The sequence below is a fragment of the Miscanthus floridulus genome, chromosome 16, assembly GCF_019320115.1.
Source record: "Miscanthus floridulus cultivar M001 chromosome 16, ASM1932011v1, whole genome shotgun sequence".
Classification (NCBI taxonomy): Eukaryota; Viridiplantae; Streptophyta; class Magnoliopsida; order Poales; family Poaceae; genus Miscanthus; species Miscanthus floridulus.
Window position 1 is genome coordinate 30604092 of NC_089595.1, and position 27871 is coordinate 30631962.

At 43.8% G+C, this 27871-nt stretch overlaps 2 protein-coding genes across 16 annotated transcripts; both read right to left on the reverse strand.

The window, feature by feature from the left end:
* Positions 1 to 1065: 1065 nt before the first annotated feature.
* On the reverse strand, positions 1066 to 8390 carry LOC136511847 (uncharacterized). Of its 13 annotated transcripts, XR_010772879.1 has the most exons (7): positions 8327 to 8390; positions 8134 to 8221; positions 7556 to 7725; positions 2083 to 2301; positions 1919 to 1978; positions 1746 to 1847; positions 1066 to 1659 (listed from the first exon to the last, which is right to left on the reverse strand). XR_010772879.1 is itself a non-coding variant. In XM_066505876.1 (6 exons), exons 2-5 carry the CDS (start codon positions 7560 to 7562, stop codon positions 1768 to 1770), a joined length of 333 nt encoding a protein of 110 aa, XP_066361973.1. In that variant the 5' UTR covers positions 7563 to 7725; positions 8134 to 8358; the 3' UTR covers positions 1091 to 1659; positions 1746 to 1767. The 13 variants fall into 13 exon arrangements, 5 of the variants coding, with proteins under 5 accessions (XP_066361971.1, XP_066361973.1, XP_066361972.1 ...); XR_010772882.1 differs by lacking the exon at positions 7556 to 7725 and having other exon boundaries at positions 1069 to 1659; positions 2083 to 2233; positions 8130 to 8221; positions 8327 to 8385; XR_010772880.1 differs by lacking the exon at positions 8134 to 8221 and having other exon boundaries at positions 1069 to 1659; positions 8327 to 8366.
* Positions 8391 to 12872: 4482 nt separating this feature from the next.
* LOC136512036 (tubulin gamma-2 chain-like) lies at positions 12873 to 21504 on the reverse strand. Of its 3 annotated transcripts, XR_010772958.1 has the most exons (13): positions 21147 to 21504; positions 20327 to 20527; positions 20051 to 20162; positions 19557 to 19957; positions 19285 to 19338; positions 19084 to 19188; positions 14766 to 14840; positions 14620 to 14664; positions 14386 to 14514; positions 13913 to 14017; positions 13784 to 13845; positions 13560 to 13670; positions 12873 to 13464 (listed from the first exon to the last, which is right to left on the reverse strand). XR_010772958.1 is itself a non-coding variant. In XM_066506045.1 (12 exons), exons 1-11 carry the CDS (start codon positions 21273 to 21275, stop codon positions 13792 to 13794), a joined length of 1410 nt encoding a protein of 469 aa, XP_066362142.1. In that variant the 5' UTR covers positions 21276 to 21504; the 3' UTR covers positions 12873 to 13428; positions 13784 to 13791. The 3 variants fall into 3 exon arrangements, 2 of the variants coding, with proteins under 2 accessions (XP_066362142.1, XP_066362141.1); XM_066506045.1 differs by lacking the exon at positions 13560 to 13670 and having other exon boundaries at positions 12873 to 13428; XM_066506044.1 differs by lacking the exon at positions 13560 to 13670.
* Between the last annotated feature and the right edge of the window lie 6367 nt (positions 21505 to 27871).

Here is a 27871-nt window from a genome sequence, read left to right on the forward strand (position 1 = left end):
GACATAGCCTAAATATCATGAATACTATTTTTTGAATGACGAAATTCCATTATTTCATGTACCTGCAGTTCAAATTTGGAATAGTCGGAAAAATTCAATGCAACGGAAAAAAATTAAGGAAATATTGTTAAAGAACTCATAATTGTCCCAAATTTTGAAACAGGGATATATTTACTGTAGCAAGTCCTCACAAAAAAAATAGGGTCAAAAAAATAATTTGCCGGGTGCCACCCAGGGCACCCGGCAAAGAAGCCTTTGCCGGGTGCCAGGTCATGGGGCACCCAGCAAAGAAATTTAAAAAAAATTAAAAAAATTCTTTGCCGGGTGCCTAACGGCGTGGCACCCGGCAAAGGCTGACGGCCGCTGGCCGCCGTCAAGCCGGCCACCTTTGCCGGCGGCCATATTTTGCCAAGTGGCCGGCACCCGGCAAAGACCAATTTTTGCCGACGGCTGGAATTTGCCGAGTGCCTGGCACCCGGCAAAGGCTGCTTTGCCGGAGGCCTTTCTTTGCCGGGTGTCGCCAGGCCTGGCACCCGGCAAAGAATTCCTTTGCCGGGTGCCCGATAAAAAGCACCCGGCAAATTTTTTTTGCTCCCGGCAAATCAGCCGTTTCCTGTTGTGATTGGGTCACCTTGCCTTAAACCTTTTTTCGTTTGGAAGTATGAACCAAGTTGATCGTTCACCTTAATATTTACATTTCCTCCTTGTGTGAACTGCTTCACCCAAGAGCACCATTTTTGTGAGAAACCTTTCATCCTTAAAGTTTGTTGTAGGAAGCTCCATTTTACTTTATCATATGCCTTTTCAAAGTCTATCTTGAACATTATCCCATCATGTTTTTTCGAGTGAAGTTCATGTATTGTCTCGTGAATTATTACTGCGCCTTCCATAATGTTTCTACCTGGAAGGAATGCTGTTTGTGTTGGTCTAATAATCTTCTGGGCAACAGTAGATAATCTATTAGTTGCAACTTTGGTAAAGATTTTGAAAGAAACATTCAACAAACATATTGGTCTGTATTGTTGAATCACTTTCGCATCTTTCTTTTTTGGTAGCAAAATTATCGTTCCAAAGTTGAGACTATTCAAAGGCAAGGTTCCCTCATGGAATTCCATAAACATAGCCATCATATCATCTTTTAATAAGTCCCAGAAGACCTGATAAAATTCTGGTGGAAAACCATCTGGGCCTGGTGCCTTATTATGTTCCATTTGGAACACTGCTGTCCTTACTTCTGATTCTGAGAAGACATTTGTCAAGTGCTCATTTTCCAGTTCAGAGACTTGTGGAATGTCATGAACATAGTGTTCATCTAACTGAATAAAAGAATTCTCCGGAGGATCAAAAAGACTCTTGTAATAATTGGTAATATGCTGCTTCAATTGAGCATCACCATCTATTACAGTGTGACCGTCCTCCAACTGGAAAATACGAGTTTTCCGATGTCTTCCATTAGCCAACAAATGGTAATATTTTGTGTTAGCATCACCCTCTAGTAGGTGCTTAACCTTTGCCCTTTGGTACCATTTGAGTTCAGCGCATGCTTTAGATAGAAGACCGAAGAAAGAGGTGCCAGCTTCTGAGGTTTCACCCATCTTTGGCAGCTTCAATAAAGGTGCCAGCTCCGATCCGACTCAAAGCTACGAGCGGGTGAATAATCTGAGAAGTGCATGTATAGATGTTAGTGTGTATCATGCTATTGCAAGCGTGTTGGTAGAAAGGCAGAGGTGTAGCTGCTGGTATACCTCAGGGTAGGTAGAAAGGCTCCTAAGAGGAAACGCTATAGGAGGAAGAGCCGCTGTCCGATCCATATCCGAGGTACCCTGCACGTTGAAGCCTTGCATTGGCTGCAAGCCATATAGAAGCATGATCACTAAACTATCAAGACGGCAAACTCTTAGTTTGTTATGAATGTTACCTCTATGCTGCCAAGCATAGGCCTCTTGAAGCACTTCCCTGTCGTAGCCCAGCTTCGCGGCTAATTTAAATAGTGGAGGAAACAGCGATGAAAATAAGGCAACAGAAAAGGCAGTAATGAAATGTGCTGTTAGTGCAATCAAAGGTGGAACACACGATTATCACCTGTGTCAAAGGATGCATCAGAAGCAGCTGAGCCGAAATTAGCTGGATTGGCATGGACCTCGTTCTCTACAAATTCTGGTGCCTCAGAATGGTTGTAGGCCGACATTGTGACAGGAAACACCACGTTGGTCACCCCGTGCGGGCCTGGATACTGTAAACCGACCTCACCAGATTTTGGGATAGAGTCTTTGTTGAGTGCGTATGCATCGACACGGCATACTGTAATCAGATAGTGAGAAGATACAGAATCTTTGCAAACTATAACCAACTACCCAAAACAGCATGACCAACAAAACCACATCTCTGCATATTGAGGTTGCAAAATGAAGGCAAAAACTTTCTAGGCCACCACCAAAAGAGTCAATCTATGTTGTGTAAATAAGTAGAACTAAGCACGGGCGACAGCCGGGGCCGCCGAAAATATCTCACGGTAAACAATGTTCTGTGTCTCATCTGTGCATTCACCGTCTTTGTCCTCTATGACCATCTTAAGACCATGTTTTGAAGTAACTCGGGAAACAGCAACATATAGCTGGCCATGGCTGAAAACTGGATTTTTTAGGTAGATGCCAACATTGGACATGGTCTGTCCTTGACTCTTATTAATTGTCATGGCATAGCAGACCTTGATCTGAAACTGACGTCGCTCTAGGGCAAAGGGATAATCTTGTGTTCTTAAGCGTTAGGCAGATCCTTGGTATATGCACAATATCCCCAGTATGTGTTCCAGTTATTATTCGTGCCTCTATCAACATGTCACCAAGATTTGTGACAATGAGCCTAGTGCCATTACACAACCCACCAGATTGGTCAAGATTTCTAAGCATCATTATGGGGAGACCTTTTTTAAGTATGAGCCTATGATGGGGAAAATTGTTGCCATTCAAAGAATTCAAGAACTCAATGGGATATAACAAATCATAAGACTCATGGGTCCCCGGGGATTTAGCTATTCTATCAGAGCTTAAGTATTCCCTCTCTTTACTGGGTATCAAGGACACAACATGCGAGTTTATATTTTCTGCAGCTTCATTGGTCGGAGTCAAAATAGCACGGTTCTGGAGATAGTGCTGGTCAGAGTATCTTGTAGATAGGTCTGGGTACACAGCCTCAACGATGACGGCAATCTTGTCTCCCTGCGGCATAAGCAACAGGTCACGAGGTATCCTAACACACGATGCCTCTGTCTCGCTGTCGTTTCTAATGGCTTCTACACTGCCCTCACCAATATCTAGCACCCACTTACTGAATTCAGCAATCTCTTTTTGTGCCTCTACGCTCAAGTCTGGACAGCGAAGCCTCATATTTATAGTTAGAGACAAGACCTTAACATGTTTCCACAGTGGAGAATTAACGATGGCAGCATTTACAACCTCTGCTCTACCACCACCCTCAACAATAGGGAGTATTTGCCTCAAATCACCGCCAAGCACAACAACCTTGCCACCAAAAACCAATTTTTCAGCACCCTCTGCCCCACGCGATAAAAGGTCTCTAAAGGTTCTATCTAAAGCTTCAAACGCATGGCGATGCGTCATTAAAGCCTCATCCCAAATGACCAGTGATGCCGATTCGATAAGCTCACAAAGCATAGAACCACGCTTGATGTCACAACTGAACAGTCATCTAAGTCACATGGTACCTTAAAGCGTGAATGGGCAGTACGACCACCTGGTAACAGCAAAGCTGCCACACCAGAGGAAGCAACAACGAGAACAATTTTCTGGTGTGCACGCAGCCAAGCAACTATAGCCCCCCAAAGAAAAGTCTTACCGGTACCCCCGTAACCAGACACAAAGAAGAAGCCTGGCCTATCATTCAAAACAGTTTCTGTGATCGATCTAAAGGCACTAAGCTGCTGTTCATTTAGCTTGCTTACTAAATCCTCGGCCTCACCCATCAATTGATCTGTACTATACGACAGTTCTTCCTGTATGAGTCTATTACCAGAAGCAGATTCTAAGTTTACAGTCATCTGAGGTAAATTACGGTCCCTCATTCTTGCCCCATTTCTCGAAAAAAGATCCGAAAGCTCCTCAAGCAAGTAGTTTTTAAGGTCTGCATCAGAAATCTGGTACTGAGTGTTACCTACAAGCTCTCTAAAGCGGTACTGTATGTCATCAGCTAGAAGTCACCAAACCTTTTCAAAAAAAGCATACTCATCATTGACCTCGCAGAAAAGTAACATAGTGACAAACAATTTCCTAAGTAGCGAAGATGTTGCCCAGGCAGCCGCTTCGTCGAAGGCATCATACCATTCCTTATCATCGCCAAGAAGGCCACGAGCGCCACAGGCCAACTTGAACGTAGGATAAAGGACACCGTTGTATCTCCTAACGTCTTCATAGCTCTGCGCGCCTCTAACTACAAGCAGCAGCATCCTAAGGAAATACCTTTCACCAACAGACGGGTGAACATAATAAAGACGACCTATCTTGCCAGTGGGCCACCGCCTACAGTCCCAGGATTTAGATGAGGAATCCCACTTCCACTTGGAAGGGAACTCACAGTAGGTAAGCTGCCTGCCTGCATCGCTATTTTGGTTGGCCACAAACCATTCAGTTAGCATTGTTTTGCGCAAGAATTCCTCAGAGGCAATATCTGCTACATCCGCATCTGGGTCATATACTATGCAGTTGTCATCTGGAAGGTGCACCGGCAACCGCTCGACAGATGGATAGTGTCTGTGGATGTCAAAACCAAAAATCCGCCAACATGCATCTTGTTCACATATATATCTACAGTCCAAATATTCTTTGACCTCATCAACTGGCCTAGGCTGACCATCACAGTTGGCCGCCTCCCCGCCTCTCACTCTCTGTATATAAACCTTGCCACGATCAGCGCCTTTGGTGACACATTTGAATAGGTATTTAATAAAAAATCCTTTGTTGCACCACTCTACATTGATATGAGCTTGATATTTTTTAAGCAAAAACATGTTATAAGGCACAACCCAGGCATTGTCTAGTTTTGTGTTACCTTTTTCAATGTATCTTTTATTATTGGACCTTTTATACACAGCAAAACTATTCTCTTCAACGCTTGTCTCATTCTGATATGGTTTTGGAAATCTCTTTGAACACTTACCATTCTTCATGCATGGACAGGTCTCATGGCCTGGACCACACGGGCCATGGATCATATGTTTAGCAACTAAAGCATACGCAAGAGGGTCTCTTCGTGGGTCGGGAATCTCAGCACTTATGAACTCATCGATGATTGCGGGCGATGGGTGTGAGGTGTCCCGAACAAGCCACACGATAATATGGGCATGGGGAAGTCCACGCTTTTGGGACTCAACAGTATGCAGCACTGGGCAAGCAAAAAAACAAGCATCAAACACCTACAAATCCACTACATCGTATCCCAACAGAGCCTAAATTTCCAGGTAGCAGTAACACATACCAGCGCTTACGGGACCAAAAACGGAGCCATTTCGTATGTCACCGAGAAGCTCTTCAAGCTTCATATTGTACACCCTAACCACTATATCTGCTCTATCTGTTGGTTTCTGACCAGGTTCAGACGATAACGCCCCCGCGTTCTTGCCACGTGCAGTAACACCAGTTGTAAACCACACCAACCTGATAACCACGCTCACCATAGGGGAACAGAAGCGGGTATTGCAGGGACATAAACGCAGGATGCAAAGAAGAAATATGCTGCAAATGGCCGGATTTTGCCTGTATAACTATATCACGTTGAAAGGTGTCTAGGGAGAAATCACCAACAACAAGCATGGCCAGCTGTTCGGTAGTGGGCAGGTTGTACTGAACAGGGTCCCCCTCCCTCGCCCCTATGATCCTGACTACTAACTCTTCATCGCCATTTTCTTCTAGCCTATCTCTTGCCAATCTAAACTGCTTAGCCAATGGGTTGTGTGCGTCCAACATTTCGAGCAGGTCCCCTATAACCGCCGGCTCCAGAGGCTCAGAGGGGCGTTCATCCGGGTGCAGTGCGCGTATCCTATTCCTCACCTCGTTAGCAGTATCATATATATAGAGCTGAATAAACTTCGGACGCTGGCCACTATCTGGAAGAAGCGATCCTATACGATGGTGAACCTGGCCAGATATCTTGAAGGCAGGGGGGACCACGTCCATCATTCATCGACCTATCTATGTTCGCACCCATCGATGTAAATGCAAATAGGCAGTTGTATTGTCGTATGTTTTTTAAGAATTTTCTACACCGAGAGTCACCATCGAATCTGGCAAGAGATACAATTGGTTCGGGCCGCTGTTTATAAGGGGGCAGGACAACCTTCCCACCCTTACAGCACCTATTATAAATAATCTGGCCACCTCTCACGCTGGACTCTGATTTTACGCATTCATGCAACCAAAACATAGCATGGCAATATCTACATTCATAATCCGGTGTCCCATAGTCAGAACGGCCAGAATACGTTGCTACCCACCCCAAGCAGTCGAACCAGGCACATATAAAACAAAACCAACAAAGAGCAAGCACACAATTAGCAAACAGCACCATACAATACATGGCTGACTCTATCACAAAATGAACAAACCTTTTAGCGCATCGATATAATCCTGCATGAAGCGACCACAGCCCTGAGCAGCATTAGAACCACCCACCAACCCTAACACAACACACAGTTCGACAATACAACCAGAAATATCAATGCAGGACCGCACAGGAAATAGAACAGCCAGAAGGAATAACTAAACAGCGAAGCACCTGCTTTCACTAATTTTTTCTGGTCTAGGTACTTTTTCCTCTTACAACGTGCCTCCGCAGGCGAGAGGATGGCTGGCAAATAGCAGGCACCTTCGGCTGTTCCAAATAAGCAGTTAACCTACAGCCCGAGACAGCGAACTGCATAGACAAGACACGCTAGACACTACATACCCTTCCTTTTACGGGATCGGGAGGCACCGACCGCCACGTTAGGCTGCGAAGAAGCTATGAATGGTAGATAGTGAATAAATCAAAATAGTTCTATCCGCAACAAATAGATCATAGAATCCTTAAAAGCATCAGGCAAGGCAACGTACAAGGACCTGCCTGAGCACCATAGGCACCAGGCATCACACCAGCTGTCCCCACTAGAAGACCTTAACAAGGACAAAGCCAGGAAAGACTGTTCATTCCTGTGTCTCAGAGCTGGAAAAATTGGACGCCACACCGTTAGAGCTACACACTCCCCAGCACACAACATCTTGTCAAACAAGGAGACTCAACAACGACACTTCCTTCATCAGGCAGTCGAGACTGCACAGCCAATTCTTGTCGCTCTCTTGCCAACCTACCAACCATCCCTGCTGCCCTGGCAGCAATCGAAACGGACGCGCTGGAAACCTTCCTATACATAACTGTTAGATTTATAGGATCATTAAGAGCATAGATCTAGCCGGCAGAATGGTTCTATTCAGGGATAAAAGATGTAGTGCATCTTAGTACATATAGAACTATAGAGAGACAGAGAGGGTGAGAGGTGAGACGTCACCGGGCATCGGAGGGTTTGGCGGTGGAGCTGGAGCCGTCCATGGCGATGTCGGAGGGTGGTGAAGTCCGGCGCAGCGGTGGCGATGCAGAGACGACGGTGAAGTCAGTGGCGGCTTCCCGTCGCTGGCAGCACGTTCTCTTTAGATCGGGTTAGGGTTTCTCTCCTCGGGACTGAAATAATGTGGTGATGAACAGAGATAAGACATGGATCCAAAAGGAGCAATTTGAGGGGGTCGTTGGACATATCCAGTATCAACAAGTTCCTCTGGAACATAAATCTGTGATCCAAGTGCTTGTAACTCAACAAGCATCTCAATTGTTGTGGTACAACAGATCTGACGTGATTTTTCATTGACATTAACTCTCTCGAGATTAATTTCACAGTCAACCAGCCAACCTTGCTTGCCTTGCAGAATGGTGTTTTTTTTCCCGAGACAATTCTGGCATCTAATTCTTCATTGTGATAAAATCCAATGTCCCTATAAAACTTCAGCAGTCTATTGTTGAGACTGAGTATACGGGCTGAGCCAGTAGAGAACCCTTCCGGAAAGAAGAACTTGACGGGGAAGGACTACCTACACGCAAGCCGTCAAGCGCAGCCCCGGGCGGACTTCCGGCGCAACTCCGGACGAGCTCCTCCGAGATCCAGTGCACCTCGAACCGAGTTCTTCCGAGATCCGCCGCAGGCGCACGCTCCGCGCGGAGGGGAGGACCATCAGACGCAGAGGAAAAAAGGACGGAAAACCGAGGACGGAGAGGCATGGCTGCTCACCTCGCGCAGCAGGCAGGACGGAAGGGGAGCCGTAACGGAGGCGTTTTCCTCCTCTTTATCCACGCCTGGTCTCCGTCGTTCGGGGGGCGGAGCCGAGCGGGCGCACGGCGCCTGTAGCGAGCCGGCTCGGCCTAGCCCCAAACGTGCAATGTTTCACTGATCTGCGGGCCATCCCCCGTACGTCCCTGTACATGGGGCCTCCTCTACAGCCTTCCAGGGCCGCGACACGGCACGTCGAGGGGCATAGAAGCGGGCCGCGAGGCAGACCGTTTTCTTTTCCCCGATGGAACGGCGCAGGCCGCAGCCGTTTGGCCCGCTGCAGGTGGGCCCCCTGGCATCTCGACATCGCCTGCACCGTTCTCTGCCCTCCGGTGCAACGAAAAAGGAGGCAGACGTCGCACCACTGCTAGCGGGACCGGCGTACTCTGAACCAATCGCAGGTCGACAACGGCCAGCAGCGGCCAATGGGAGAGGAAGGGTGTCAGCGGGACGGGGCCCGCCTTGGCAGCAGCGGCCAATCCTGAAGCTAGGATTCCAGCAAGACGGGTCCCGCTTGACCGTACCGACGACGACGGCCCATGGTCAACGAAACCACCACCGTCGATCTCCAGACAAACGGCCGGCACATTCGTCCATCGACGTGGCCACCGTGAGGCCGCGCTGGCTCCAGATGTTCTCTTGTCTTTAGATATGGGATGGGATGAACCGAGCCCATAGCATAGTGCGCACTACACGCAGCAACAGGCGCCTTGGGACCACCTCTCAGCTTCATGGACACCCTGCCCCCCAAAAAGTGGCAACCAGAAGTCGATTTTAACCCTTTTCATCATCATATCATAATAACAAAAGATCTCCAAAAGTCCCATAAACTCATAGGAACCTATCTAAACACTCTTTACACTTAATCCAAAAATAAATTCGTATCCAATTCACTGGGATCCTTTTTTTGGTGTAGACGAATAATTGATCTTGAAATTCTTTATCGATCATCTGCCCTAAACCTTTATTTTAAATTGGATTAAGTCCTTTTTTAGCTCCTCAATTTTTTTCCTTTGTCTAATTTTAACCTCCAACTATAAAACCATCTAAATTTGACACCTCAACTATCAAAATCGTTTAATTTTGACCTCAGCGCCATGTAAAACCACTCAGAGCTGCCTCATTGGTCAAAACTGAATAGTTTTGATAGTTAGGGTTCTAAAGTTAGACAAAGGCCAGAGTTGATGGGTTAAAAATGGACTTAATCAGGTACTTTGGTTTTTTAAATATTTATAAAAAATTTATATATTTAGATTCTCTCACTAATAAATATTTTTTTGAACAAGTTACTAATAAATATTTATATGTATTATTTTTTCTACACATTATTAGATTTTTTCATGAAAAGAATTTAAAAATATATATATCATAAATTAAACTTTAGTACCAAACTTTTCTAAGAACATAATCTGTTTCATCGATATCTACAACTTTAATTTGAGTTATGTCTCCATCCAAGTTCATTCAAAAAATTTGAATTTCAAAATATGCGAACTTGAAACAATAGTCAACTATAAACTTGTAGATCTTATTATCAGGATCTACAACTTTAGTGTTGGTAATTTCTTCATCTGAGATGTTTGAATAATTTGAAATTTTTGAGAACTTTAAATAGAATTTTAGGACCGTAAATAATTTTAATGAAAAGGTTGTCAATTGCAAAGTTATACATCTCATCGAGATGTACAAGTTTGTTGTTTGTTATTTCTCCATCTGAGTTCGTTCAAACCATTCGAAAAAATTCAATTTTAAAATATGAGAACTTCAAACACATATATTATATATTAAATAAATTTTGAATTCATATTTATAAAAAAAGTCTAATATATGAAATCCAATAAAGTGTAGATAAATATTATAAAGCATATAAATATTTATCAATACGTAAATCTGAATATATAAAAATTTTCATAACATCTAAAAACTAAAGCACTTGATTAAGTCTATTTTTTGCTCTCAACTCTTGCCTTTGTCTAACTTTAGCACCTCAACTATCAACATGTTCAATTTTGACCCTCAAGACGGTTTTAAGTGGTTTTCAGATGGCTTTGAATCAAAATTAAATGATTTTGATAATTGAGGTGCAGGTGCGAAAAGTTTGACAGTTTTCTAGTTGCGGGGTAAAAATTAGACAATGGAAAGAGTTGGAAGAGCTAAAAATAGATTTAATCCTTTTAAATTATGTGTGTGATTGTTTGTACACTACTTCCTCCTTCCTCCATCCTAAAATAAAAGAAATCCAGAGTGAGCATATAATAGATGCCAAAGAAGTGAAAGGTTCAACAATCCAGACTATGAAGAGGAACTGCTGGCGGAGAACATCATCGAAGAGAAATTCTAACAATATTCCTTAATTACGTTGATTCTATTGAGTGAGTGAAAAGGTAGGAGACGAAGAACCCAAAAATAAGTCTCTGTAAATGAGAGAGAACCAAGGGTCAGTAAATCAGATCCACGTTACAGTACCTCAGCTGCACAGGATGACAGGAGGCTCATCCCTTGTAAACACACACACCCCGAAAAAAAAAAAACACGCGCGCGTCTGATTTTTTTTATTTTTCAGCCTTTTAAAAATAAATTCAAAATAGACCCTGGTGGTTTGATTAATTATTATTTTTGCTTACTTAGTTATTACTAACGTTCTGGGTTCCACCAAACTTTGTTATTATTAACATGAGAGAACACTATTCACTAATTTGTAATTTGTTTTGGATGAAGGATACATCTCAAGGTGCATTTATTTATATATTATCTAAATCCAAATCGTCCTTATATTAACATAATCATGGATGTATTTATTTATTTATTAGTTTATATACCTCGGTAGTAGTGTTTTTCTTATGAGGGGGAGATCCTCCTCCGTTCCTCACCAAATTTAGTTGAACAGTCCAAATAATGATAATATGGAGCTCTTAGTTAATACATTAAGCACATTCTTCTTGTTAATTCTATTTCATATAAAATAGGGAGGTATGCAAATTAAAGAGCTCAATAATGAAATAGGGAGACAAAGAAAATTACACTTACTTAATGTAAAATAAATTATTTTATTTTTTTACTTCTTGTCTCGGAAGCCTTAACTTATATATGATGACAAAAGCCATATGCATATAAGTAAAAGGACGGCTAAGCAACAAGATATATATAAACACGTCACTCAACTCAACTTGGTCTAGGTACGTAAAGTTTTAAAATCAAATAAAAAATAAATTAAATATACAGTGTATGGTGGAACAATGGAACAATAATATACCGTGTGCGGTGAAACCCAGGACCCTAATAATAAAGAAATAATATTTCTTGTTGTAATTGCTTATAAAAATAAAATTTTAACAAAAAATATTTGCTACTTGGGTTCGAGCCCAGGGCTGTGGGCTAAGACCCGTGCGTCCAAACCAACTGGACCACTATGGCCCCGTTCGGCTTATCTTAAATCCGGTTTGTTTGACTTCTTTTTTCAGCCACAACAGTGTTTTCCAGCCAATTTCAGCAAGCCGAACGGGGCCTATGGGATCATTGCATGTTCCTCGAAATAATTTTTCTTGTTCTATTGCTTATAAAAATATAGCAAAAAAAGATTCAGCGCACGAACCCAGGCCTTTGGGCTAAGTCAGCGCGCGTCCTAACCAGCTGAACCGCAACAGCGTTGTTGCATATTCCTCGAAACAATTATACTTGTTTCATTTCAAACGCCAAGATCTATGGCATCGAGGCCTTGTCCACGTCGGCACCAGGTCACCGCCACGTCCGACGCCTCACCAAGACCTAAGCACCATTGGCCATGGCGCAGAGATGTGTTTTCTCGGCGTCAAAAACCATGGCGCCAAGGTCAGGGTCCATAAGCAGAGCTCGGATGGCTAGCTCAGCCGGTGGGCAGGCAGCCGACGCGAGTTCGATTCTCTGGAATCGCACTCGCGTCTCTCACCGGGTTCGTCCCCAAATAAATTATGTTGCCTCTCGCGTGAAGCCACAAAGGGAATGCAACGCGCCTCGTCATCCACAGGTTCATGGTTGGACCTGGTAATCTCACAAAGGACGCGATCCAGTGATCTGAGTATAATTATAGGTTTGCTTATGGACGTGTGGTGTGAGTTTAGTGTGCGTGTGTAGGGTTGATGTGTATGTGTACATTATACCCAGATGAGAGGAGAAAAAAAAAACCAGCAGGAATCTATTTGTGAATATTTTTCAAAAGATGGGCTAAAAAATAAAAAATTCAGCACGCACGCGCACACACCAATCTATCTTCCTGTTTCGGCAGTTTACACTGGGAGCATCTCCAACAGATTACTCCTTTTATCCTCAGTACCACAAACATGCAATATAAGAGATTATATATAGTTGCCCCAACACTCATCCTACACATCCAACAGGGATTATTTCCAGATGAAGCTGAAAACACATGGTAGTAACAGAATTGCACAGATGTGCTGTCGTAAAGTCAGACAGATCACCGATTTTCAGATTTTATTAACTACATAATTTAGTAAGCGGATACAGTTCGGCAATTTCATAAACTTCAGTAATCAAAAGTAGACGATGGGAATCAATACTATAGCTTTTACAGATCCACAAGATGGAGCTATTCCACCTTCATACTTCTATGTGACCATGTCCCTCTTTAAGAGCAAATGCTCTCTTCAGGGAAAACACTTCAATGTTTACAAACCCACCAAGCTAAAACATTGCCAGAGACGAATGCATAGCATGACAGGACGGAGACCAGGCCCACAAACTAGATTTGACTAAAACTTTCTAAGTCATCAGAATTCAGCAAGGAACGCTCGGCACAATCGAAACTATCAGCATCAAAGTCTCAAGGGCATGGAAGACATTGTCATCACCACCAAAGAGCGCAGTCACAAGACATAAGGGGAAATGAACATGGCCAGAGGAAGTGGGTTTCAAAATATACATAGCAGACTAAAAGAGAGACAAACTTCAAGGTCGAATAACTTCATAACCCACTTTGGCAGCACTCCAATATGATCTAGATAAGCAGGCGGCGTCAAACTGAAGACTACTAGATAGTGACAGTAGCATCTTTGGATGACCAACAGGATCTGCATGTAGAGAGCCTTCCTCAGTTGTGTGAATTGCTGGAACAGTACAGTTTCCAAAATTATCAAATTAAGAAACATGGTAAGTACCGAGAGAACATTATAGCTCCCTTAAAAGAAAAGTAGAGCCTTACAGTGTGAAGCTATTATTTGCCAGCAATATATACAAAAATATGCCCAGGGATCTAGCAGTCATTTTCAAAATCTAGCAGAGATTGTGAATCATTCATAATAATTTATGTAGTCTGCATGGTTGGCAAAAGAAATAAAGGGTTCAAGGTTTCAAGTGGATGGTCAATTCAATATGATAGGGCATCAAATTGTTCTGCATAAAAAGTGCCTGACTGTGAGATGGTACCTTTATATTTACACTACCAACTTAGAGTCAAGTGCTGCTGCAACGTTTGCCTCTCCAGGGTCCTGCTTTGGAACAGATTGCTCAGCATTTTATATACACAGGACAAGATTTTGATTGCATTAAACTTACCTCCATTCCCCATTTAATGTAGTCTGGCGACTCACAGGCCTTGTATTCATCAACTAGGCTCTCTATTATCTCTCGAGATTCATCAAATTCAGAGAGATCATTGTCCTGCATGCAGAGGTCAGAGATCAGCATGTCGCACAAAAGAATGAAGTCAACCACAAGGTTGTACACAGTTGAAAGTACTGTTCTCAAGAAAATTTACATATGCCTGTCGTTACCAAAGGAACCATGTTGGCAATCATAGTCTTTGTAAGTAATAATGACACAGTATCTAAATTTCTTTGCAACTGCAAGATTAGAGTTTTAGTTGAATCGGCATCGGAAAGGTTCCTGAACTTGACAACACCAACTAAGCAGGGAATAGAGTACTTTCCAAACAGACAGCTAAGTAAGCAGCTCAAAATATGCATGTAAGCTAAACAATTCAAAGCAATGAGCTAGGAGATTAAAAACTTGTTGAAATATGTTCTTACCGCAAACATTGGGAACTTCCTGTAGTTGTCAAGAAAAGCCTGCTTTTTCCTTAGCTTCTCATATTGCCCCAGGCATTTGCTGAATAAGTGACGGATGCTCGTATGATTTGCTAACATCAGACCACTAACCTGTAGCACAGCGTTAATTAGTACAGCATCATCCATTTTCTTCAAAAGAAATAAAAGACTGGAATCCCACCAGAAGGTGAGGGAAGGAGGAAGAGATCATTGTACCCTGTGGGTTGTTTGAACATATGGGGATTTTCTTGACAAAGCAACCTGTTGCAGTTGAGATGCTTACAAATTTTAATGACAGACAAGGAAACAAAAAGGTATTTAGTTGTGCGATAACCTGAATGGTTACAAAAAAAAAGGAGAACCTGAATGCTTGCAGGTGCCCAGTCTATAAAGTTAACAAGCTTCCTTTCGCGTATTCTTTGCAGGCTCTCATGAACCTAAATCCATGACAAGACCAAATAAAATAAGACAGAACAAACAAATAATTTCATGGTACACAAAAGGAAAAAACTTAAACCATATCTTACTCCAACGAAAAGTTATTAACTAACAAATAACATGCCACCATGCTAGTATGTATGAAAATCCGTTTACGGATTTGTAGTGAAAGTTCATGTTGTTTTCAGCCAATGTGGAGTATATAGGAGAGTATAAGGAGAAAGGTGGATACAAATGTGCTTTGTTTGATGTAATGATGAAATAACACATCTTAAACTTTCATATGTTTCCAGCAACTTCTAGTAAAATGGGAAGAGAATGAATGGTATGAAACTACCATGTTTTATCATGAATTCTTTATTTAGAATTTCAGATGACCATTCCAAGTATGTAACTCCTAAGTCTCACTACACTTCAGCATTTGGCAAATCTTATCTCATGATGCCAAATGCATTCGGAAGGTTGCTTCAGAGGTGCTTGGAGTGAACAAAGGGAGCGGATGCGACTCGAAAGACATTTGGTGGTGGAATGAATATGTGCAAAAGGCTATTAAGGAAAAGAAGGAGTGCTATAAGCGCTTGTATCATGACAGGTGTGCAAACAACATAGAGAAGTACAAGGTGGCAAAGAAGACTGCAAAACGAGCGGTGAGTAAGGCAAAGGGGCGGGCCTATGAGGACCTTTACCGACGTTTGAGTACGAAGGAAGGAGAGATGGACATTTATAGGATGGCTAGGGCTCGCGATAGGAAGACAAGGGACTTCAACCAAGTTAAGTGCATAAAGGATGAGAGGGAGCAGCTCTTGGTGAAGGAGGATGAGATCAGATATAGATGGCAAGAGTATTTTGATAAATTGTTCAATGGTGAGAACGAGAACACCACCGTTCAGCTAGACGACTCGTTTGATGACACTAACAGGCGCTTTGTGAGGAGGATTCAAGAATTGAAGGTCAGAGAAGCCTTGAAAAGGATGAAAGGGGGCAAAGCGATAGGCCCTGATGGTATCCCAATCAAGGTGTGGAGATGTCTCGGAGATATAGCTATAGTATGGCTAACCAAGATGTTCAACAATATCTTTCGATCGAACAAGATGCCTGAGGAGTGGAGAAGAAGCATATTAGTACCAATCTACAAGAACAAAGAAGATATCCAAAGTTGTACTAATTAGAATTAAGTTGACGAGACACACTATGAAGTTATGGGAGAGAGTCATCAAGCAGCGCCTGCGAGGAACGACGCAGATATCAACAAACCAATTTGGTTTCATGCCCGGAAGGTCATCCACAGAAGCAATCTTCTTAATAAGACAGGTTATGGAGCGGTTTAGAGAGCAGAAGAAAGACCTCCACTTGGTTTTCATTGACTTGGAAAAAGCTTATGACAAGATACCAAGAAATGTCATGTGGTGGTCTTTAGACAAACATAAAGTCCCATCAAAGTATGTGACCATCATCAAGGATATGTACAACAATGTTATGACTAGTGTTCGAACAAACGATGGTAACACAGATTACTTCCCGATTAAAATTAGACTTCATCAAGGGTCAGCCTTAAGCCCGTATCTCTTTGCCTTGGTAATGGATGAGGTTACCAAGAACATATTTTAACAGAAAGAAATGCAAAAATGATTAGAAAGTAAAATTATTCAATCTTTTTTTGTATTTTAATAAATATTTTTTTTAACTAATAACTAGATACTGAAATTCTTTGATTCACTTTTTGAATTTAAGTAACTAAACCCATTCTTAATTTTGGAATATTTTAATGAGAGAAATTGGAAAAATCCAGAATTCCAGTATTTTTTCTTTTTCTTATTTTGTTTTTTGAATTCCTTTAGAAAGAGATAAGAATAGGTTTGGTGAATCGGAAACAATTTTATAGAAAAATTGAACTATAAATAAGGGGATATCCCTTAGTGTATGTTGTTCGTTGATGATGTAGTGTTAGTGGACGAAAGCCAAGCGGGAGTAAATAGGACTAGAGTTATGGCAGCAGACTCTTGAGTCCAAAGGTTTTAGATTGAGCAAAACTAAAACCGAATACATGAGATGCGACTTTGGCGGAGTTGTACAGGAGGAGGGAGATATGAGTTTGGAAGGTCAAGTAGTGCCTAAGGATACCTTTCGGTATCTGGGATCAATGCTACAGAGGGATAGAGATATTGATACGGACGTTAACCATAGAATCAAAGCAGGATGGATCAAGTGGCAACAAGCTTCTGACATTCTCTGTGACAAGAGGCCAAGAGGGTACCACAAAAACTAAAAGGCAAGTTCTATAGAACGGCGATTAGACCGGCTATGTTGTATGGAGCAGAATGTTGGCATACAAAGATTCGACATGTTCAACAACTAAGTGTTGCAGAAATACGTATGTTGCGATGGATTTGCGGTCACACAAGAATGGACCGAGTTCGGAACGATGATATACGTGATCGCCTAGAGGTAGCACCAATTGAAGAAAAGCTTGTCCAACATCAAAGTTTTGAAAATCGACGATTACGTCTCGGCCTAGGCGCACCTAGTCGCTAGGCTATGGCCTGGCGCCTGGACTAGGGGGGTAATCGCCCCTCTAGGCGGGCGGAGCGACTAGGCGACGACTCGGCGGCGCCCAGGAGCCCTAGGCGGCGCGGAATCGAGCTAGGCGGGCGACGCGGGCCATCGCGAGTGAAAGAATGGCTCCGCGGGCGAGCGCGCGCGCGCAGAGCTCCAGGCGCGGGAAAAAGCCGCGCGCTGCTGCGCTGGAGAAGGATAAGGGGGAGAAGGGGAGAGAAAGTCGTACTCGCCTCGACCTCGACCTCCGCCGGGAAGCAGGTCCCGCCGGCTGCGCTGCTCGCCTGGAAGCAGATCCCGTCGGCGAGCCTCCTCCCCGCCTGGCAAGACCCGCCGGCGACGCTGCTCCCCACCGGTCTTCTTCCTCCTCGACGAGCTCATCCCCGCGGGTCGTGCTCCTCCCCGCCGGGAAGCAGGTCCCGCCGGCTGCGCTGCTCGCCTGGAAGCAGATCCCGCCGGCGAGCCTCCTCCCCGCCTGGCAAGACCCGCCGGCGACGCTGCTCCCCGCCGGTCTCCTTCCTCCTCGACGAGCTCGTCCCCGCGGGTCGTGCTCCTCCTCGCCAGTCTCTTCGTCTTCGTCGCCAGAAGCTCCTCCCCGCCGGTCTCCTCCCAAGGTCTGTATGTCCTCCCCTGCTCCTCTGTTTCCTTCCCCTGCTTTGTCTGTTTGCAAACATATACAGCCGGTCTCCTCTGTTTCCTTTCCCTGCAGTTGTTCCTTTTCCCTGCTCTCCTCTCCTCTGTTTCTGAAATCTGAAATTGTTGAATGATTCCATGTATCTACTATGATGAATCTGTGAAATTGTTGACTGCATCTGCATGTGTATATATATATATATATATATATATGAATTTGTTGACTGATTGGCGATTGCATGTATATGTTTGTAATTTGTTGATTGATGGCTTGAACTGCTGCTGAAATGCTGATAATGGATGGGAGAAGGCTCAGACCTCAGATAAGTACCTAACTTGCTATTTCCTATTTTTTGTATCACTTGTATTGATGCCCAATTGCATCTAAAAGTGTTGTCCACTTCTATTGCAGCAGTGCTGCAGTGATCAGTAGTGTATCAACTGCAAGTCTGCAACTAAGGACAAAGGACCTAAGGTATGTCTACTGGTGCTTCCCTATTTTTTATCTAAATTATTCATGATTTGTGCTATAAATGTATATATTATATATTGATATATAAATATAAATTGGCAAAACGCCTAGAAAAACGCCTAGGCTAGCCTAGGCTGGACTAGTCGCTAGGCTAAGGGTCATCGCCTAGATTTCGCCTAGCGCCTAGCAAAACTTTGTCCAACATCGGTTGAGGTGGTTTGGTCATGTCCAAAGGAGACCTCCAGAGGCACCAGTGCATTGTGAAGTCCTAAGCCAAGCAAATAATATGAGAAGATGTAGAGGAAGACCGAAATTGACATGGGGGGAGACAATAAAAAGAGATTTGAAAGCTTGGGATATACCTAGAGATCTATGTTTGAATAGGAGTACTTGGAAAACAGCTATTGAAGTGCCTGAACTGTGACTTGAGGCTCTTGGTGGGTTTCAACTCTAGCCTACCCCAACTTGCTTGGAACTGAAAGGCTATGTTGTTGTTATTGTTGTTGTTATCTCATGATGCCGTCATTAGATTTGACCAAGATATATCCACACTTCAGAAGAAAATTCAATTGACAAAACTGTACCTGTGTAGGGTCCACCTCCCCTTGAATGATGTTCAGTATGGAGATGTATTTAGCTTGGCTAGCTTCTTTTGTCCGAGCATATGATGACACCATTATATTCTTTGTCTGCAATATTTCATAAATAAAGGATTCAGACTTCATGAACACTTGATAGTTAACCACCCTTTCTACAGTAACCCCTTTCTACAGTACAGGTACTACCTGCAGAAGTCTTCTCATAACATCCAATACCGTCGTTTTGCGTATCATGTTAACCTGCCACATAGCACATCCAATATAACTGAATTGTTCAGCAATTCGCCCAAAACAAACACCAATTTTACTACTTTCCCTGTTTATTTTGATGAAGTGTCCCAAAATTGCAGTCAATGGACAAGCACAGGTAACTACAGATTCCACAAAGGCTACAAAATGTGACATAAAACATGCTACATGAACCAATGTAACAACTGAGGCAGAGGATATCAAATTACCTGGCGCTCAACAGTCAATGGAGTATAACCTGTCATCAAAAAATGACACCTTGGAGTGGGGATCAGGGAGGCAAGAAGGCCAACCAGATCATTGTTCATATATCCAGGATACCTCAAAGTAGTTGTGCTTGCAGACATAACTGTGGAGACCAAAGAGTTTGTTTGTCCAAAAGTAGGATTTGATAAATGAAGACGCTCGACGGCAATCCTATTAAGAGCCGTATTGTCAAGAACAACCACACAGTCAGCATTCAGTGTCAGCCGCTTCAGAGTTAAAAGTGAGTTGTAAGGTTGGACGACAACATCACTTGTTTCCATCTGATTTGGGAAAACACTATATGTCTGCACAAGCTTTTTACTGTATCGATCATTCAGTGTCTCCAACAGATAAGAACCCATACCTGAATGAACATGGGCAACAGGACAGTTAAAGTGAGAGTAGAATAGAAAAGTGAAAAGAAAGGAAATCAAAATATGAGAGCGAGATAGCCAACCTGAACCAGTTCCACCAGCAATAGAGTGACAAAGGACAAAACCCTCAAGGCTATCACTTCCATCTGCTTCTCTGTCAACCATGTCCATGATATCATCAACAACTTGTTCACCCTATGAGAATATCAAAAGGCATTTGAGCATTTCTTTCTAAAACAAGAAAAAGGAGCAATTGGCCTAGTGACAAAACAAGCAAATCTACAAAGCCTGCAAGATTGGTTCATCCGGTGGAAACTGCAAACCTTAGGTGCAAACAGAGATACATGGCGCAGCTATACCTGATGATACCCACTGGCCCAATTGTTCCCGGCACCACCACCATGCTCAGCAACAAATATGTTCTCATGGTTGTATAGGTTCCTGTACTCGCTGTTCTGAATTCCATTGATCACTCTAGGCTCCAGGTCAATAAGCAGAGACCTGGGTATGAAGTGCTGATCATCAGCCTGGTAAAAGAAGACGTCCTTCCTATCGCCCCCCTGCAGGTAACTTAAATTAGAGCTGGCTCTTGCTTAATTTAGCCTTCCCAGATAAACAGAAATGGCAAATCCTGTATCCACCCAGTACAGACTGAAATGTAAGTGTTACAGTGGATGCTTTTAAGGGCTGCACAATTAGGTCGGAGAAGCAATTTCCAGCATAATGAGGCACATGATACATGGGTGTTGTAAGTTCAAAATGTTCATTTAATTTCTTGTATGCAGTTCTCGTTAATTCCAGCTAAATCTATCACTATACACCGATACCAAAACCACTTAAACACTAATCCATTATGACTGAAAAAAAAAACGTGTTCACACTTCAATGAAAGCTAAATTCCGCACCAATACCAGTTGAAATCTCCGAAATTTTCACAAAGATTTAAGCATGACTTGTGAGAATTCTACTAGTGCGCAACCTACAGCAGAGGTCTGAACACTAGCCACCTGGCCTCGCCGCCATATCCACAAACAGCACAGATCAGTGCACCCGCGGCGCTGACCTCGAGCAACCCGGAAACCGCCATAAATCCACTAGGGAGAGGAGCACTCGGACAGGTCACGCTGAAGTAGGCGCAGAGAGCCGGGGAGAGAGGGGAATGGGGGGCGTGGGACGTACCTGAGTGGCGAAGTCCTCGAGGAGGCCGTCCTTGCCGATGCCGTGCTCAAGGCAGAGCTGCTTCCAGAACTCCATCCCGATCTGGTTCCCGCATTGCCCCACCTGGATCGTGATGATCTCGCGCGGCATTTTTCCCCCCTGCTCCGGCGGCGGCGGGAGAGGGAGAGGGGAAGGGGGTAGGGTTAGGGTGCTGCGAGGCTAGGGTAGGCCGGGGCCGGAGGGAAGAAGCCCGGCCGGTGGCGGCGCCGGCGGAGGCTAGGGTTTTGGGGGTTTGCTTGGTTTGGACGCGAGCGCGCGCCAACTGCGAGTGCGATTGGTGGCGGTGGGAGCGGGAGGTGACGACTGACGAGTGACGAGGCGGAGGGGAAGCAGAAGAGGGGCGGACCCGGAGGAGATTTTGGAGGAACGAAACGAAATGGGCGCAATTTTCAAATTTCCATGGGTTTTATGGAAGCGGTCCAAGCAAATTCATTTTTTGTTGGGTAGGGCTCCGATTTTTATGGGCTCCGGTTTAGCTCCTAGCAGCTTTTTTTTAAGCTAAAACCGTTTAAAAAACATTTGGTAAAAACAGTACTACTGGTAGTTTTATAATAATTCACATTCGATTTGTGAGGAGCAAGGAGAAGCTATTTATTTTGAGTCTGGCTCTTTTTATAAAAAAATAGCTCTAACTTCTTCAGACTTTTTGTAAGAAACCTTTTTTAATATTGTTTTGTAGGACTCTTTGTAAGGAGCCCTGAGAAGCTGGAAGCCTGGAACCGAAACCCTACCAAATGAGACCTCGTTTGGTTATATCTGCAGTTCTAAGCTTCCATTGCCCCTTTTCATATGATTCACATGTATTTTGCATTTTGCCAAAGCTTCAGCAATGTCCCACGTTTGTCTTGGCACAAAATTCTTTAGAACATCCAAAAATTATGTATATATATTAGTATATATATAAACTAAGCACTCGCATCGTGTGGACCGAGCCCTCTCTCGGTTAGTTGAAGGGTCCATCCAAAACTATGCTCATTTGGACTCTAGCCGAGGAATCTCCATGCTTCTTCAACAGAGATCATGCCATTGTTGTAAAACATCATTAACAATGAATGTCTCTGAGTCAAAGATACTATGCTCAAAGCTCTTGTTGAATTTTTTATAAAATTCTATTATGTTTATAAAGAAACATTATAAACACTTATAACTTTAAATAGATGTATACTATGAAATATATTTTGCGACAAATCTAGTGGTATATATTTAGTATGATAAATATTAATATCTTTTATATAAATTTGATCAAAACTTAAAATCCTTTATGACAGAATTTGCATCATTTCTAAATGGAGGGGGCATTGTTTAAGAAGTAACGCTAGTGTGCAGTTAAGGTATTGATCGATTGGATCTAGACATCTTGAAACCCCCGTTCGGCTTACTCCATATTCGGCTTGTTTTTTTTTAGCCGGAACAGTGTTTTTCTCTCACAGCAATTCAGCCAGAACAGTGTTTTCAGCCAGTTTCAGCCAAGATTCAGACCAGCGAACGGGTTACCACATCACATTCTTGTTACTGGATCATGCCTCTCATGCATTTTGTAGCCCTGGTGAAAGCTCTAGTTTGGTTTTGGTGAATTGATGAAACCCTAGTGCTAACCTAGTTTATCAAAGTGATTATAAGATAGGTAGCACTACTCCAAATGGTGAAGCAAATGAAGATCAAGACATGATGATGGTGATGCCATGGTGATGATCAAGTGCTTGGACTTGAAAAAGAAGAAAGAGAAAAACAAAAAGCTCAAGGCAAAGGTGAAATTGATAGGAGCTTTTTGGTTTAAGTTATCGAGACACGTAGCGAGTGTGATCACATTTAGGATCGATAGCCGTACTATTAAGAGGGGTGAAACTCGTATCGAAATGCGGTTATTAAAGTGCCACTATATGCTCTGACTCATTGCATATGCATTTAGGATCTAGTGGAGTACTAACACCCTTGAAAACATTTGTGAAAATATGCTAACACATGTGCACAAGGCAATACACTTGGTGGTTGGCACATTTGATCAAGGGTGGTGAAGTTCGGGGTCAAAAGGAGAAGTTTCGTATTGACCGGACTCTGCCTTGGGCAGTGACCGGACTCTGACCCTACGTCCGGTCAGTGGTGCGCAGTGAAGGCCACCCTCGGTCCTTTGACCGGACGCTGAGAAAAAATTGAACTCGATGCGCTGGGGGTGCGTCCGGTCAGGTGATGACGTACGCTGATGAAAGTATCTGAACAGGCCAGTAAGGACCGGACTCTGGTCCGCGTCCGGTCACCTATGATCAGACGCGTCCGGTCGTGAAAAACCGGCTCTGGTGCGTTACTGGAAACGACCGGAGTCCAGTGATGGAGCGTCCGGTCACTTTGAGCAATCCGTCTGGTCACAAATTAAGTGCACTGATGACCGTTGAGATCGGACGATCAGCATTTGAAGCCGGGGACACGTGGTGAAAATATGAGGACCGGACGCTGGGGTCCTGCATCCGGTCAATTCGACCGGCGCGTCTGGTCACCTTGATTTTTCAGGGAACAGAGAGCCAACAGCTCTATTCATGGGGCTCTTTATTTAAGCCCCATGGCCGGCTCAAGCTCACGCTCTTGGCCATTTGCATTGATATAGCAACCTTGTGAGCTTAGTCAAAGCCCTCTCACTCATCTTCATCATTGATTCATCATCTTTGTGAGATTGGGAACGAATCTAAGTGCATTGCTTGTGTGTTTGCATCTAGAGGCACTTGGTGTCCGTGTTTCACTGCGGGTTTGGCTTGTTACTCTTGGTGGTTGCCGTCATCTAGATGGCTTAGAGCAGCGAGGATCGTCGAGCGGAGGTTGATGATTGTCTCCGGCTCCGATCGTGGTGATTGTGAGGGGTTCTTGACCTTTCCCTAGCGGAGAGCCAAAAGGTACTCTAGTAAATTGCACGTGGCTTATGTGATCCTCATCTTGTGTTGGTTGTGCGGCACCCTATTGAGGGTTTGGCTTGTGATGCCAATTAGCGCGTGAACCTCTAAGTGAGTGAATTGCCACAACAAGGACTAGCTTGTCGACAAGCAAGTGAACCTTGATAAAAAATCATTGTGTTATTATTTGATTCCGAGGTGATTGGTCTTCATTGGTATTCATTCTTCTGATTGATTGGTTCATTCCTCAACTCGGCGGTATAATCATCTTGCTCTCTCTCTTTACATTACCGCAAACTAGTTGTCAAGCTCTTCAGTGTAGCTAGTCATGAGAGTTTGTTAGTTTCGTTAGTGTGGCTCTTTAGTTAGCCTTTGAGAGCATACTAACTTAGTGTAGTGACATAGCCATTGTGTCGATAGAGACTATATAAACTAGAATTGTGGTAGGTGGCTTGTATTTTTAGTAGGCTAGCGCAACACTCGCTTCGCCTCATGTTTGTCTAACCGGTTTGCTAAGTGTTGTTGTAGAAATTTTTAATAGTCTATTCACCCCCCCCTCTAGCCATTAGGACCTTTCAAGTGGTATCGGAGCCGTAGTCACCGTGATTTGAGGCTTAACAACCTTCGGTATCAAAATGGCTCAAATCAACAACACCAAGAAGCCACCCTAATTTAATGGCTCAAACTATCCCTATTGGAAGGCTAAGATGACAATATATATCAAGTCAATAAATAGGAAGGTTTGGAAAGTGGTGGAGACCAAGATTGAGATAGAAGATTCGGGAAATCCCACCGCCACCGAAGAATTGCTTCTCCAAAATAATGACATTGCTCTTAGTGCCATTCATGATGCCATTGATGAGAGAACATTTGAGCAAATCAAGAACATTGAGATGGCTCATGAAGCATGGAAGAAGTTGGAGGAATTATTTGAGGGCACTCAAGCCGTGAAGGGTGCCAAGGCATATATCCTCAAAGAGAAGTTTGCTAGTTTTAAGATGAAGGAGGATGAAAGTGTGCCGAAGATGTTCCATAGGTTACAAGTGCTTGTCAATGATCTCAAAGCACTTGGTGAGAAGGTGAAGGACAAGGACTTCTCTCATAAGTTCTTAAGATGCTTACCCTCAAGATTTGGCACATTGGTCACTATTCTAGTGAGAAGTGGTTTGGACACCATGACACCAAACTAAGTGTTGGGAGATATAATGACCGATGATACATATGGAGATGATGATGAGAAGGAAGAAAAAAGAGAGAAGAAAGATGACAAGAAGAAGAGTGTGGCTCGACTGGGTCGCTGTGGTTACATCAACCGTGTCCCACCAAGGCGTGTGATAGCAGAGCCCTGGCCACATTCCACCATCCTCGCTCTGCCTCCCATCTCTCTGCCGCCACCATCGCCTTGCGCCCATGAGTGCGCCAGAGATAGGTCACATCTATTCAATTCGGCTCGTCTACACCTCCGCCCTCACATCTCCTCGTTGCCCGACCCCACACCGTAAAGGCCGCGCCATGGCCACGACCGAGGGCAGACCTCCCATTCCTCCAACTGAACCCAATTGCCCACGCAGTAGGTGTGCCTTGCCTTCCTCTTCATTATGCGTGCCTCGGCTTAGTCGCTACCAGCTCCACCCCACCACTGACGCAACCGTGCCACCACGGTGCATCACTACATGGCTCGGTTGCACGTGACCACCTCCTCTCTGCGACTCTCTTCGCCAACGGTCATCGTAGCTAGGCTCACGGTAGCCTATTAATGTTCACTCGCTAGCTAGATGGGTTTGTTGATGCTTGAGTTCGCCCGGGCGGTCACGCCACCATCGCAGACGGCCGCGTATCGCCGTGACCGGCTCCAGCGCATCCTGCCACCCCACGCTATAGCTAGGTGTAGCTAGTTGAATCGGGGATGGAGGCCGATCCGACCGTCGGACCAGTGCCGTCCCTAGGTGGACAGCGCAGCCGTGCTAGGCCACCGCTCGCCGTGCCACCATGCACTAAGCCACCGGGGTGTACGCGGGTAAATTAGAGAAAGGCCGAGGGGTTAAGTGAGAGGGTCTGTGAGTAAGTAAAATAGTGTTGGTCCTTGGTTGCGAATTGGGGGAAATGTAAGGCCTCTTTTGCAAAAACGCTGACGCGCGCGGGACTCTCCTACCGCGGGTTGCCTCGCGCGTGGTCCTGCTTCGCGTGGGGCGCGCCTGCGGGCCGTGCGTGCACGCACGCTGCGCGCACGTGGGCCGCGCGAGAATTGGTGTTCCTTTTTTCCAGTGAATTACCAAATGTTTTTCTAATTTAGTTTTGAGTTGATCTTTGGAAAATTATAGTAAATTCTGTAGATGTCCAAAAATTGTGAAACTAATTTTGTTAGGTTCCTAAAATTATGCTCTATCTGTTAGTGTATTTAGTTCATATATATATATATATATATATATATATATATATATATTTGTTGATACCAATGGCTATTGAATCATTTGAGAGTGCTTAATATGATTAGGTTAAATAATTGTAGGAATTTTTGTAATAGATTGGTAATAGCAAAAACCCTAAAATTTTTATAGTAGGTTCACTGTGTTATTATGTGCTCACTGTAATTTTTGTAGCTTTAGAATAGACTTAACATAAGGGTAGTTAAATGCCATTTGTTTCAAATATACATTAAATCATTAGTAGAAATAAATAAATATATTCTTCATTTGTAAAGCTAGTTGTTTGTTAGTTGAACCCAACACTTTACTTGATGAATATGATAGTTAGCTTAGTATCCTAGTTACTAGAGCTAGCTTAGTAGTTTACCATGTGTATTCTTATTTTAAGAGTTGTTGTTGCCGAAATGCTAAGTGTTGCATCATCATCATCGCATGCATGTAGAGAACGAGTTGGCGGAGATCGTGACCATCAGGGATCACGAGTTCGAGGAGGTGACTAAAGAGTATGAAGAGGAGATTCTCGTGTAGGAGGAGGTCCTGGAGCCGCCACTGACTGACTGAGCTGACACCGCGCCTGCCTAAGGCAAGCCCTGGTGCATAACCCTTATTTTGAATAATCACGGGAAATATATATATGATGTGTATTTACATTACAAGATTTATATTGAAACTACATGCATAGATATACCTACCTATGAGTCCTACTAGCTTAGGTTGAGTAGCTGCTATGCTTAAGTTTTTTGGTAGCATGAGTAACTTGACGTTACTCACAATAGGTGATTATTATTACCACTCTCATGATAAAATGGTGAAAAGAAATGGAGACCGGGCAGGGATATGGAACGGGTATTGGTGGGTGTAAGAGGTTGTGTCCCACGGCCAACGGCGCAAAGCTTGGTTACACTGTTTTCTCTGTCCGTGTCGGTTAAGGACCAACCATTGCATTGGGTTCTAGTTAGGTCACAAACTTATTATCCTAAGCACATACTTGTTTATAGAAGCAGGGAAGGCTCGTTGCTCTCTTGTTGTGGGTTCCAGCTCTTTTCTGGACCGACTAATTAGAGGCGGGGATGGTGGAGGTCTAAGCACCACACTGAGTCCAGGACTTACGTGTGGGGGCTTGGAGTCTAAGTTTGGACAGGGACCTAGACCCCTTGACAGGAGAGTGATGAGTTGGTCCTGCTTGTGCCTGGGGTACAAGGGGGCGTGTGTTTTGGGGTACCCAGCTGGACACATTGATTCACGAATCGCTAGATAATCCGGTACGACTTGTCTACAATCTAGCACCATAGTAAGAACTGAAAGATGAAAGATAGTGAAATAGATTTGTTTGCTCAACTCTTGCTTGAAAGTAGAACATGTGCTTACCTAGAATGGTTAG

Excerpts from the sequence above, each read along its gene's own strand:
- LOC136512036 (XM_066506045.1), bottom strand. The coding sequence starts at position 21,275 with ATGCCGCGCGAGATCATCACGATCCAGGTGGGGCAATGCGGGAACCAG. Across the intron at positions 19,339-19,556 it reads CATTGACTGTTGAGCGCCAG|GTTAACATGATACGCAAAAC; the intron begins GTAATTTGATAT and ends GCTATGTGGCAG. Across the intron at positions 14,018-14,385 it reads GGAAGTTCCCAATGTTTGCG|GACAATGATCTCTCTGAATT; the intron begins GTAAGAACATAT and ends CTCTGCATGCAG.
- LOC136511847 (XM_066505874.1), bottom strand. The coding sequence starts at position 8,316 with ATGCCTCTCCGTCCTCGGTTTTCCGTCCTTTTTTCCTCTGCGTCTGAT. Across the intron at positions 2,302-8,129 it reads GCTTGACGGCTTGCGTGTAG|TATGCCGTGTCGATGCATAC; the intron begins GTAGTCCTTCCC and ends ATCTGATTACAG. Across the intron at positions 1,848-1,918 it reads CTATGCTTGGCAGCATAGAG|CCAATGCAAGGCTTCAACGT; the intron begins GTAACATTCATA and ends TATGGCTTGCAG.